This window comes from Chaetodon trifascialis, chromosome 24, assembly GCF_039877785.1.
Source record: "Chaetodon trifascialis isolate fChaTrf1 chromosome 24, fChaTrf1.hap1, whole genome shotgun sequence".
NCBI classification, from domain to species: Eukaryota; Metazoa; Chordata; class Actinopteri; order Chaetodontiformes; family Chaetodontidae; genus Chaetodon; species Chaetodon trifascialis.
Genome location: NC_092079.1, coordinates 13,356,633 through 13,368,720, shown reverse-complemented (window position 1 = coordinate 13,368,720; position 12,088 = coordinate 13,356,633). Strand labels below are relative to the sequence as shown.

General features: G+C 44.2%; 3 protein-coding genes across 3 annotated transcripts; 2 read left to right on the top strand and 1 right to left on the bottom strand.

The window, feature by feature from the left end:
- Positions 1-1,217: 1,217 nt before the first annotated feature.
- Positions 1,218-2,267, top strand: gpbar1 (G protein-coupled bile acid receptor 1). The gene has a single exon (XM_070994045.1). The coding sequence runs from the start codon at positions 1,218-1,220 to the stop codon at positions 2,265-2,267; it is 1,050 nt and encodes a 349-aa protein (XP_070850146.1).
- Positions 2,268-4,465: 2,198 nt separating this feature from the next.
- Positions 4,466-7,610, bottom strand: LOC139352024 (keratin, type II cytoskeletal 8-like). Its single transcript, XM_070994042.1, has 9 exons — positions 7,449-7,610; positions 6,645-6,853; positions 6,403-6,463; positions 6,225-6,320; positions 5,939-6,103; positions 5,625-5,750; positions 5,324-5,544; positions 5,168-5,193; positions 4,466-4,647 (listed from the first exon to the last, which is right to left on the bottom strand). The coding sequence occupies exons 1-9, from the start codon at positions 7,608-7,610 to the stop codon at positions 4,466-4,468; spliced, it is 1,248 nt and encodes a 415-aa protein (XP_070850143.1).
- Positions 7,611-7,826: 216 nt separating this feature from the next.
- On the top strand, positions 7,827-11,382 carry LOC139352025 (keratin, type I cytoskeletal 18-like). The gene is made up of 7 exons (XM_070994043.1): positions 7,827-8,350; positions 8,510-8,592; positions 8,713-8,869; positions 8,959-9,120; positions 9,212-9,337; positions 9,517-9,746; positions 11,037-11,382. The coding sequence occupies exons 1-7, from the start codon at positions 7,874-7,876 to the stop codon at positions 11,050-11,052; spliced, it is 1,251 nt and encodes a 416-aa protein (XP_070850144.1). The 5' UTR covers positions 7,827-7,873; the 3' UTR covers positions 11,053-11,382.
- The last annotated feature ends 706 nt before the right edge of the window (positions 11,383-12,088 follow it).

Here is a 12,088-nt window from a genome sequence, read left to right as displayed (position 1 = left end):
TTGAACATGAACTTTATAATATGGCAGTGCCTCCACTTATTTACACAAACTCACAATCCTACAAAGAATTTAGTGTTAATTACTACCTCCTGAATGAAACGTTAATACGACAAATACATTGTACGTTTAATCCAAATATGAATTTAGTAAATGTGAACACAGTTATTTCGAACAAGTGGAAAAAGCTGCACCCAAAATAAAAGTTCCTTGACAGTAAATAAAATAGCATGAGCACTACATAATGGTTACTCACAGATGATGAGGCGTAAACAGGGTGAGGGGTGAGGAAAGGAGGTCTGATGGTTACAGGCGGCCGGCACAACAGTCCTCATGAGAAGCTAACCGAGCGGGAATCATCTGCTCTCCATGAAGTCCAACTGGTGTTTCCTGTACGAGTGTACATGACAGTTTTCACTCACTTTACTCATAATAAAGCTTCTTACTTCTCATTCCGAGTTCGTCTGAGCTTTGAACTAGCTCATATCATCAACACACAGTATCAACACACAGTAAGATTAGCTGCTACACCATGGAAATATGTGCTAATATAGCTAGCATGCTAATGCGCTAATCGCGGTTAGCATAATTTTACACTTTCATCGTTATGAAGTGGTACAAAAGACAGACACAAAGAGGTTATTTACCTTCTGCAGAATACTATATGTCTATTAAACCTTGGTAAAACTCTGCATCCACCATGTAAAGAACAAAACTGCTCTCCGACAGCATTTAGCCTACATCTTTGACACAGCTTGTTTACTTTTCTTCTAACAAATTCGTCGTATTTTGGTCCCGCCCCTTCATCGTTCCGATTGGCTGACAGCTCATGAAATTTACAGAATATCATGACAGACACCTTAGGTTAGATTGTGAGCTGACTAGTTTCCCCTATGTTCTCTGCAAACAATTTAAATTTCAACGAACTTTATCAACAGTGACAAAGAATGATTTATCTGCTTACTGTTTTTTTTTTTTTTAATTCACTATTAACTGTAACACACAATTAGCTGAAGTGATTTTTAAAGAAATGCTTTTTAACACCTAGATTATTCATCTCTATTTATTTATATATTTATTTGGGGTTTTCTTTTAGACTGGGCTACATGAGCTTCAGAGCTTCTCCTCTCTTCTTCGACTTCACAATCCATTTATTTTAACAGGGTTTCTCCTTCCTTACAGGGTCGCTGCACCTTGATGGGAGTGGAGCCAGGCTGCAAATGGAAAGAAGCCTGCAGATGTCACTCATGATGGACCGCAACGGCTCCCATGCTCTGCTCTCTAGGGAGCAGCTCATCTACACCATCACCATACCGCTGTCGACCTCCATCATCCTGGCCAACCTCGTCATCATCTTGGGCATTGCCTGGAACCGGCAGCTCCACAACACACCCAACTACTTCTTCCTCAGCCTGTTAGTGGCAGACCTGTGCACAGGCGTAGCGCTTCCTTTCATACCTTTAATGGGTGTGATCCGAGAGTTAAGTTTTCACTCCTGCATGGTGGCTCACATCTTCCCAAACTTCCTCTTCCTCGCATTCCTTTTAAACCTGGTAATGGTCCACTATGAGCGCTACATTTGCATTGTTGACCCCCTGCATTACAATAACTTGTGGATGCATCGCAGTTTTCCTCTGGCGTTGCTCGTGGTGTGGGCGCCACCGCTTCTGTACGCATCTCTACCTGCTTTTGGGTGGAATAACTGGACAGGGCCAGACTGGGATGGCTGTTGTGTAAGTAGTGAAAAGATTACACCACTTTGTTCAACCAATGGAACCACCTGCTGCTCGTACAGGCGAGTATTCCCCAACGCTTTTATCTACCTGGAGGTGTATGGACTAGTCTTACCTGCCATTCTTACCATCGCTGGCATGACCGGACGGGTTTTATGGATCACCCGAGGCCAGCTGAAGAACATCTGCCGTCTCCATCGCTCAGTGGAGCGGGGAAATCACGCCTCGGACCAAGAGCAGAGGCTGAACCTGCGGTACACTCGCTGCGTGGTGGCGGTGTCGTTGACCTTTCTTGCGTGCTGGGTTCCCTACCTCATCTACATGCACGTCTGCATCGCGTTCTTGATCAGTGACACCAAGTGGAGCTCCACCACTCACATTGTGCTGTCGTGTACTGGTATTGGAAGCATGGCTGTGGTGCCGCTGGTGCTCGGCCTTGCTAACAGGCAGTACACAGAACCTGCAAACAAACTTCTCCAGAAGCTCAGAGACAGATGGAGGCGAAGGACGCAGAGGTCAGAGGCGGTGGCAGTGTGAGGAAATACTGATGAATATTTATGAATATGAATATGCAAGAAATGATGTTACCAGGGTTGAAGAACATCATGCCCACGGTATTGATTAAGGCCACCAGGAGGAAATATTGTATTACAGCAGAAAAAAACACTTTGGCATTGATTCTTTCACAGTGAATTTATCAATCTACTTCAAAATAAAAGGCTGTAATTATAACAGGAATGAAGTTGAAAAAGTACCACATAGGCACTCTGAGCAGGATTAAAATCACAGACCAGGAATGTTAAACCCACCTGCCTGAGAGAAATAAACCCAATCCGAATGGCTTAAATCTGCAGCCATGCAGCAGCTGTGTGAGGCTAATTGGGCACAGTGGTGCTGTGAGCTAAACACTAACGTCAGCATGCGAACATGCTGATGTTTAAGCAAATATAACAAAACCATTTTCTTTTTCATTTGGTCGCCATAAACACTTTCAACCTGCACACAAAACATTGTGAAGTTAAATAAACCCTTGTATCAGTGCTGTGCATCCTATAAGCCTCACCTCTCTTTGCTGCCTGCTCTGGACATCAATTTAACTGGTCGTAGATTTTCTCCATCTGTCACCCACCTGCTTGCAATGTTTACTCCTACTTCCTTTACCAGTGTTTATATACTGGTATGCAAGCTGTAGAGGGGAGACGGATGCATCCACAGTCTGCAGGACATGAGGAGATTAGGGATTCAGCAAGAACATGCACAAAAAAGACATGAAGTTATGAGATCCAGTAAATGTAACAGGAAGGTCAAATACTGTAAAACCCGGCTTGTGCTTCAGAGAAACATCTGCTGCCTGCAAACTGCATTCAGTACAACTGAACTGCATTCACTAAAAGTTTTATTTGCTGTTCAGATCCTTTCAAGGGAAATTAGATTTTTATTTGAGACTTGATTAAACACAGAATGCATCATTTGTTTCCCCAATCAAAATGTGGTTTTAATGTGTACGGTACGTGGGTGGAAAAGAGACGGCCGGCAACGGCGAGCTGAGGAGGAAAAGCAGACTGCAATCAAATTAAAGAGCAAACAAGGTCTGAACTGTTGTGGGACATTAGGAGAGATGGGACGCCGTCATGGGTTCAGGGTACACCATCTGTATGTCTGCACGGCTTTGCCAAGCTATGTTCCAGAATGTTTTCCACATAGTAATATTACGTACAAATGTGTCCAGAAGACAGAGGAGAACCGGGAGAGGAGGAGGAGGAGGGAAAAATGAAGACAGGACGAGACTGCCGGGCTCCAGCTCCTAATGACTGACTGCTATCTGGTTCAAGTAGACAGACTCTGACTTGTTTTATCTAACAAACACGCTGTGTCCACATTGTGTCTGGAGTCTTAACATTTCTTCTTCCAGTCATTTGCTGCAGCCTACAGATGAGAGAGTGCAAAGCCAGTCAGCGCATTCCCCAAAATGTCTGAATATTTCTTTTAACTATGCTCTGTGTGTTTGTGTGAGAGCATATTGTTCATGTTGTTTATTTATTAATTGTACTCCACTGCAAATACTTGTCACCCAGTAAACTCTGTACTGTCATCTGAGCTCCGTGTCATTCATTACAAGGTGCAGATACATGTGAGAGGAAGAGTTGAGCTTGTAAACAAACATTTCACTTTCCCACATTTGGAAAGATGGCGCACTTAAAGAAAGCACCACTGAAATGCACAGAAAGGCCGTAAAGCCATTTCAGACATGCAGTTTCTGTCTGCTTCCCCTTGACGTGACCTCCTGTGATTCTCAGAAACAACTTTCTGTATGTCCTTCCTGATGTAACAAGATGGACCAGCAGAACAAAAACACTCCGTTAACCACCTGCTCCATCTCACAAGTTCCTCATTTTATTTTTCCCTTCATTGAAAACCTTTACACTGTTACAAAGGTCTGAGAGAAGCAACTGCAGAAAGCTGAAAACACACACTGACGACACCGGGAACAGGAAGTCTTTGCAAATGCAAACAAAGATAAGAAAACCTTTTTAAAAACACTGCTCGACATAAACAAAAGTCTCCATCTTTAAGAACTGATTCTCACCTAAAAAGACTGCTCCCTCCGCCACAAAGCACACAAACAAAGTACAGACGACTGTATTGAAAGTCTGGCTCATGATGACTCTTCAGGCGTTTCATTTGAACTTTTTCATTTCACATTTGGTGGATGTAGCGCTGCAGACAGGAGCGAGTCAATCTTCAGTGTAACAGGAGCTCTCGGACACGACTCGGCCTGCCTCCACTTCCACACGGATCAGCAGGCGTTTCTTGGAGGAGGGGTACGCTGGTGGCACAGCAGTGTCTGCTGGGATAAGGGTGGTTGCTGGGACAACGGTGGGTTCTGGGGCTTGTGGCTTCTGCAGCAGGTGAACTTCTGCGTGCGAGTAAGGACTTGGATTGGTTGGTTTGTTTTTAGAAATCTGAGCAAGAGAGAGGTTTGAATTAATCATCAGAATGACGGTTTGATCATTTAGATACAATTTTCTAAACTATAATTATATTAAATTAAGTTTTTCTGTATCTTTGGATAACTCGACTTCAGTTAGTGATTCCCTACATTTCCCAGAATTCTTTTCAAAATCTTCCTGACAGGGAACTAACTAAGCACCAAAGTATTTAAGTACTGAAGAACAATTTGAGGTAGTTGTACTTTACTTGAGTATTTCCATGTTATGTTATTTTATACTTCTACTAGCTACATTTCAGACAGAAATATTACACATTTTACTCAACTACATTCGTTTGATAAATGTTACTCGTTACTTTACAGATTCATGCGAGTAAGTGCTTTTCAGTGCTTTTCCAGCCCCACGTTAGGAAAGCACCCAGCTGCATCTCTTAGCTGCATCGCACTCTGGTAGACTGAGAGCTCGATCTGTGTGTGTGGTTCTCACCTGCGTGGCGCATGAGGTCATTCATTCTGCACAGAGACAGAGCAGAGACAGTTGTTAGCGCAGGCATTAATACATCATATATTTCAACAAACAGCAACATGAGTGTATACACTGAACAGAAGGCCATGCATTTTGATGCCCCTGCTGTTCACACACCTCTGCTCCTCGCCCTCCAGAAGCTTGCGGTAGGTAGCGATCTCGATGTCCAGGGCCAGCTTGAGGTTCATCAGCTCTTGGTGTTCGCGGATCTGTCCAGCCAAGTCTTGCTTAGCCCGCCTCAGGGCCTCCTCCAGCTGAGCAATGTCCTCGCGGGCCTTCTGCAGGCTGGTGTCGCCTTCTGTCCTGATGTCACTGACTTCGTCCTTCAGGGACTCTTCCTAACAGGAAAACAGAGAGAAAAGATCAGACATTGGTTGGAGATGGATGAACACCTCGGCCTGAGCTCTGGGATCCCAACCTTTCTTATGAGGGCTTCCAGGTCCCCGTTGAGCCTCTGGATGTGGCGCACCATGTCTGAGATCTCCCTCTTTAAATCACGCACTTGCTGCTCCTGCTGTCCTGCATTAAAGACCATGGCATCAATCTAAGGGGGGGTGGAAGAAAATGAAGGAAAATGTGAACAGTGATTTTTCCAGCAGTACTGAACTCATACTGTACATTTGCACCTCAGAGGCTTTGAAAAACATTTAGTGGTGTAAAGACACCGTAACATCACACTTTGCAAGCTGAAAGAAGCCGAGAACTATGTCTTCTACGTATGATCTTCCTCACCTTTCTCTGGTTCCATTGCTCAGCTTCCTCCCTGGTATGGGCGGCCATTCTGGCGTACTGATTCTTGACGCTCTCAATGATCTCGTCCATGTCCAGAGAGCGTTTGCCGTTGTCCCGTAAGACCACCGTCTCGTTCTGGATTTGCGACTCCAGCTCCTTGATCTCCTGCAGGGGGCAGACATGAGTATAACAGAGGTGGTTTCATGCTTCATGCCTTCCAGAGAGAAAAAACAAAACAAATGAGAGAAAAATGAATAAAATAAAATAAAATAAACTCCATCATTACCTCGTCAAAGCCAACCCTGAGGAAGTCCAGTTTTCCCATCAGGTCCTCCAGCTCGAGAACCAGATCAACGGCCTTCAAGTGGCCCTCATCTACGTCCTGTTACGCACAGGAAACTGAGTTTTTACTATGTTTCTAAATGGTAAATAAATAAATAAGCAGCATCAGAAGTTAGCAGTACCTTTTTGGTGACGATAAACTCGTTCTCCAGTTCAGATTTCTTGTGAAACTCTTCCTCATAGCTGAAACCAAAACAAAATAAAGGCTGAATAATGTGCCAATAACAACATAACCGACATGGTTTGAGTCCTCTGTGTTTGTGGCTGTGTTTTTTTTCTTATTTAAAGACACGACGCAAGACCAGTGGACACATTCAAAGTGGTTGGAGGCTTAGTTAAATCGTCTACACCATGACCTGCTGACCTCTTCTTGGTGTCCTCCACCTCGTCCTGGTCCTTGAGCAGCTGAGCCTGCAGTTTTTCCTGGTCGCGAGTCAAGTTCTCGATCTGCTGCTCCATCTCGTTTTCCAGCTGCTTGACGATGTCGTCGATTTTCCCCTCATAGTCTTCCTTCTCCTTCAGGATCTTCAACTTTGTGTCCAGCTTTTTGTTCTCGTCCTCCAGGTGTTTCACCTGGAACATGAGGAGGCGCAGAAAGGCAGACTGAATATGTCAGCAACAACGAAGGAATGCCAGCTTTAAAGACATACTGCAGACATACTGCAGCTGGATGCCAAGTTTTGCACGCTATTATTATGAGGCTCATGTTGATAATGACAGGTGAGGGTTTTTTTGCATGCTCCAAATATGTACATGTAGGCTATTATCATGTTTGATGGGAAAAAAGATCGAAGAGAAGTGTTCAAACTGTCCATCAAATGAATATCTCATCAAAAACAACACAGAGCATGTTTGAGGCCATGCTGACAGACTTATCCACAAGGTGGTGTCCCACATGAACCGCCACCATTCTGCATGTGAGGCAAAGCCTGCAGGAGAGGAGCCACTTTTTATGGCCTCAGGTCACAGAAATAATTACAACAGAAAATAAAAATAAAACAAAAATAAAAAACAGAAACATGTTGATGTATATTAACCTAAATCAATTGTATTAAACAGTTAGAAGAAAGCCAAAGAGAGGGGACAGGTGTGCATTAAATTAGAAATAATGTATCAAAGCGTTTTAGTTCTAATAATAATAATAATAATAATAATGCAGTTTACAAACCTTGTCAATCAGCCTGACGAACTTGTCATTGAGTCCCACCATCTCATCCTTCTCTCGGGACTTGCCCGTCGGGTCGATTTTGTTGACGGTCGGGTAGCTTCTGCTCGGCCCGGTGCTGCTGGGGGAGTACGACTGGCTGCTGTAATCTCTTGGTTTAGACATGTTGAAGCTCGGAAGAGATACCTGAAACCTGGAGACTGAACAGGTGAGCGGTGAAGGTACCTGCAGCCCTCCGATCACCTGCTTTTAAGGGGGACAAGGGCCACCCATCACCTCCCCAAAACTCTGCATGTGTCCAATCAGGAGAGGACAGGTACAATATTCATGTGAGAAAAAAAGAAAAATCAACATGAAATACTTGAATTTCGACTCTGTACCAGTTTGTCCAGGAGTGCTGAGCCAATGGCATCAGTGGGGGCGGATGGATGCGTAAAGCAGGTATAAAGCTGCCCGTACCTCTCCATCACATGCATCCGGCGGCTCTCCAGCCTCAAACACTGTCACTGTCCGCTCTCTCCAAACCAGCAGCGATCATGCCTTCAAACACCGCCGCAAGCATGTTTGGTGGAGCCGGGGGAAAGGGCTCCAGGGCGTCCGTGGCGAGCCTGCAGGGACTGCGTAACGTGCTGCGCAACGAGAATCAAACAGACTCCGCTCCAGCCGCCCCAGGAAAGCCTGGCGTTCCCCCACCCCCAGGGGCTCCTGCCGTCCCTGCGGACGACAAGCAGACACTGCGGGGTCTGAACGACCGGCTGTCCGGCTACCTGGGCCGGGTGAAGCAGCTGGAGAAGGAAAACGGGGATCTGGAGACACAGATCGATGAGATCTTGGCCAAGAGGAAGGGACCTGTGGAGCGCGACTGGGATGAGGTGGAGAAACCCCTGGAGGACCTCAAGAAGCAGGTTGATCATCAGATTTCATCCTTCCTTTAGTTCTTAGAATTAAAATATTACATTTAATAGGTCCTTCCTTATTTCACACTGAGCACAGAAAATTAGAAAAAATGTTTTCCAAATAATCAAATATTATCTGTATTATATATCCCGTCTTCCTCTCCTAAGATCAAAGACCTCACCATGGACAATGCCAAGCTGCTGCTCCAGACTGACAACACCAAACTGGCTAATGAAGACTTCAAGAATAAGTGAGTTCCATGAAATCTAGATTTTAAAAAGGCTTTCTGAAGTGATATCAGATTAAGATGCAGCACTCAGAGACGGCGATGCTGGTGTGGATCATTGCTGGGTTCCTCCCCTGTGTGCAGGCTGAGGGATGAGAAAAGGGCTCGGATGGAATTAGAAAAAGACTTGGAGCATCTGAAGAAGACCAATGAGGACACCAAGCTGAACCACAAGCAGACACAGAAAGAGATTGATTTGGTGAAGAAGGAGCTCGATCGCCTCAAGAAGGAGCACAAGGAGGTGAGACTGTGGAGAAAAAACACTTTAAGATCAATTCATGAAACTGTGTTTTGTGGAATCTGAGGCAAGCTTGTCTGTGGCTCTTGTAGGAGGTGGATGCCCTTCGTGAGAAGATCAAGGACTCTGAGGTGAAGGTGGAGATTGATTCCCAGAACTCCAACCTGAGTGAGATACTCAACAAGATCCGCAGTCAGTACGATAAACTAGCCAAGAAGAACCTGAAGGAGACGGAGGATTGGTACCAGAGCAAGGTCGGCTACTTTACTGCAGGATCCTAAAGTGGGACTTCTCCACCGTCTGCTGTGTTTATTTCACAATTTCTGTCTTCTTTTTCTTCTCCAGTTTGACAACATCAAGGTGGTGGAGGCCCAAAACAACGAGGCCTTGCAGAGCAGCAGGACAGAGCTCAAGAATCTGCTCAAACGGAAACAAAGTCTGGATATTGAGATCCAGAGTCTGCACAGCACGGTAACGACACACAATACAGACAGACGACAAGTCCTATGAGGCTGTGAGCAAAGTCCATCCACCAAAATATTATTTACCAAAACCTCCTGCAGGGGTCTCACTGTACCTGACCTTTTCATAAGCATCCCTGAAAACTCTTTCAATATGCAACCAGAAATCACCTTACATCTTTCTTCCAGATCCACAACCTGGAGGAAACCCTGATGAGCACCAAAATGGAGTACGCTCAACGCCTGACCCCCTGCAATAAGATGATACTGAACCTTGAGGCGGAGCTGAAGGAGGTGAGGTCACAGGTGGAGCAGCACGTAGAAACCAACCACAATCTGCTGTGCGTTAAGATGAAGCTGGAGGCGGAAATCAATAACTACCAGCAACTGATCCATGGCATGACGGCTGACGCTGAAAGGTGAGGATGGTCACGGCTCAGAAATACTTCACGATGCGTGTGGATGTATGACTATCCAGAAAAAAGCAAGAAAACAACAGAGGTCACTTGGTCCAGAAAAACTATTTTTTTCACCTTTCTTGATATTAATTGATACCACTCTGAGCTGCAGCTAGTTAGCTTAGCTTATCTTGCACCACCCCTTAAATAACACATTATATCTTGTGTGTTAATAAGTACAAAAAAAATTAAAATAAAATAAACAACAAGCTGTGGCTTTATGGAGGGTTATGTTACATGTTAATGAATAAGTTTAGACAGGTGAACTACCTTCAGACAGAGCTATGGCTAGGTGTTACCTGTCTTTCTGCTAGGCTAAGCTAACCTACTGCTAGCATCTTCTCATCTAACTCTTAGTAAAAAAGCTGATAAACACATTCCCCAAAATGTCAGACTACTTCTTGAAAAGGTATAAAGGACCTGCACACAGAAAAGCTCAGCATACCTGTTTCCCACTGAGTACATTAGCATGCTAATCCTCCTTTTCCCTGACAGCTTGGAGTTTTCTTTAGAGGACGCGCTGCACAGCGGTAAGTTCAGAGCTACGATATGGTACCGTGTGCTTTACCCCGTAATATTGTTTGAAACTCAACAGCAGAGTGAAACTTGAAGTTAAATGAGGAGATTAGCACCTCATGTCTGTCTTTTAGATATAAGGCTACAGCCAGCAGCAGGTTAGCTTAGGTTATCTTAGCTTAGCTTAGCTTAGCTTAGCTTAGCCTGGGAAAAGGGAACCAGCTAGCTTGGCTGTGCCTGAACGAAAGCCCCATAGAAGCATCTCTACATCTTATTTCATATCCAATTTGTCTAATCATTTAAAAAATGAAGTGTAAAAACTTAAATTTGCCATTTTACCAGGAGTTAGCTTTAGATTTAGGCTACTAGCAGGCAGATTTTGCTATGCTCCTACAAGCTAACTGTTTTCCTGTGTTCCTTTAAGCTAATGGCTGCTAGCTTTAGCTTGATATGAGCGGCGCTGATCTCCTCATCATTCTCATTATTTCACAAAGTGTCACTAAACTGCACTCGAACGTCACATTGCACCCTGTAACTGCATGCAGTCACCAAAGATTTTAACAGAACATGGGAACCGTGAACGCAATGATTTTGACAAGCGAATCAATCACACACAAAATTATTTCTTTGCAAAAAAATTCTCCCTCCAGCAGAAGTGCACAGTTTAATCCGATGGGCCTGATTTTATGCTTTCTACATTATATGCTTGTCAAATCTGATTCATCTTGTTTCCAGGCCAGCCAAAGCCTGACGATAAGGTGCCCGAGCAGCAGGAAGACGTGAAAGAAGAAGTTCTTGTGAAGGAGCGAAGTGCCCCCTCTCCCCCCAAAGCCCCTGAAGATGAAGCTGATGCAGATCAACCGCCTGAAATGATGAATGGAGACCTCATGCAGGCGGAGGAGGATGCTGCTGAGAAGGAAGATGAAAAGCCCACCGAGGGCGAAACGACCGAAGCCTGATCTTGAACAGCTGTTTGTCACAGTATCATGTCAAACTGTTTCTTCGAATGCCGCCAAACCTGCAAAGCTGCTCTGAGCTCATTAAGGTGTTTTCTCACTTATGAGCAAATAAACTGATTTGGAAAGAAAATCACTCTGCAGTGTTTTCTTTACTCGCTCTTTACATATTAAATTATTTATTTCTTTTACATTAATTCACCTTCACACAACATTCTGTCATAATCTCAAAGTGCAGTGACTCCATTCAGGGCTACCTCTGCAGTTTCCGGGGTGTACGTGGACATATAATCACAACAATCTGCAAATTATCAGCCAGCTGCACAGGAAACGCCTCCTTCAAACATGTCAAATGTCCAGAGCATTAAAACTGGTTAGCAAGGAAGCAATCAGGGCGAAACTGATTGATCTTTAGAAGTAATCCATCAGTGGTTGAAGCATGCAGCTTCTGTTACTGTGAAGTGTTTAATTTAAACTTGACCAAAACTACTAAAATCAGCAATTCCAGGATCAGTCAGAACGCAGGTGGAATAAAATGAACATAAATAAATGTTCTCCTACTCATCAGATGTTAAGGAATGTACAGAAATGGTGACCAGCAAACAAATATTGATGAGAAAAACAGCCAATAAGTCTCCAATATGCCAGAAACAGCACTGATTTAGGGCATTTTTGAACTTCTTTCAATGGTTTAAAAAGAATCTCATGAGCTTCATGACAACAGTAAAAGCAAGGAAGCTTACAAAAGTAATATAATTCAGTTCAAGAGCCTTTAAACCAAATTAGAAACACACCTGGAAGTCAAAGGTGAGGTCAGTTTATGCAATGTCT

Bases quoted from the DNA above. Each gene is read 5' to 3' on its own strand.
- gpbar1 (XM_070994045.1), top strand. From the start codon at position 1,218: ATGGAAAGAAGCCTGCAGATGTCACTCATGATGGACCGCAACGGCTCC.
- LOC139352024 (XM_070994042.1), bottom strand. From the start codon at position 7,610: ATGTCTAAACCAAGAGATTACAGCAGCCAGTCGTACTCCCCCAGCAGC. The intron at 6,464-6,644 runs GTCAGCAGGTCA...TTTTGGTTTCAG, and splicing joins GTGGAGGACACCAAGAAGAG to CTATGAGGAAGAGTTTCACA. The intron at 4,648-5,167 runs GTGAGAACCACA...ACTCGCACGCAG, and splicing joins TGACCTCATGCGCCACGCAG to AAGTTCACCTGCTGCAGAAG.
- LOC139352025 (XM_070994043.1), top strand. From the start codon at position 7,874: ATGCGTAAAGCAGGTATAAAGCTGCCCGTACCTCTCCATCACATGCAT. The intron at 8,870-8,958 runs GTGAGACTGTGG...TGGCTCTTGTAG, and splicing joins TCAAGAAGGAGCACAAGGAG to GAGGTGGATGCCCTTCGTGA. The intron at 9,338-9,516 runs GTAACGACACAC...TCTTTCTTCCAG, and splicing joins TCCAGAGTCTGCACAGCACG to ATCCACAACCTGGAGGAAAC.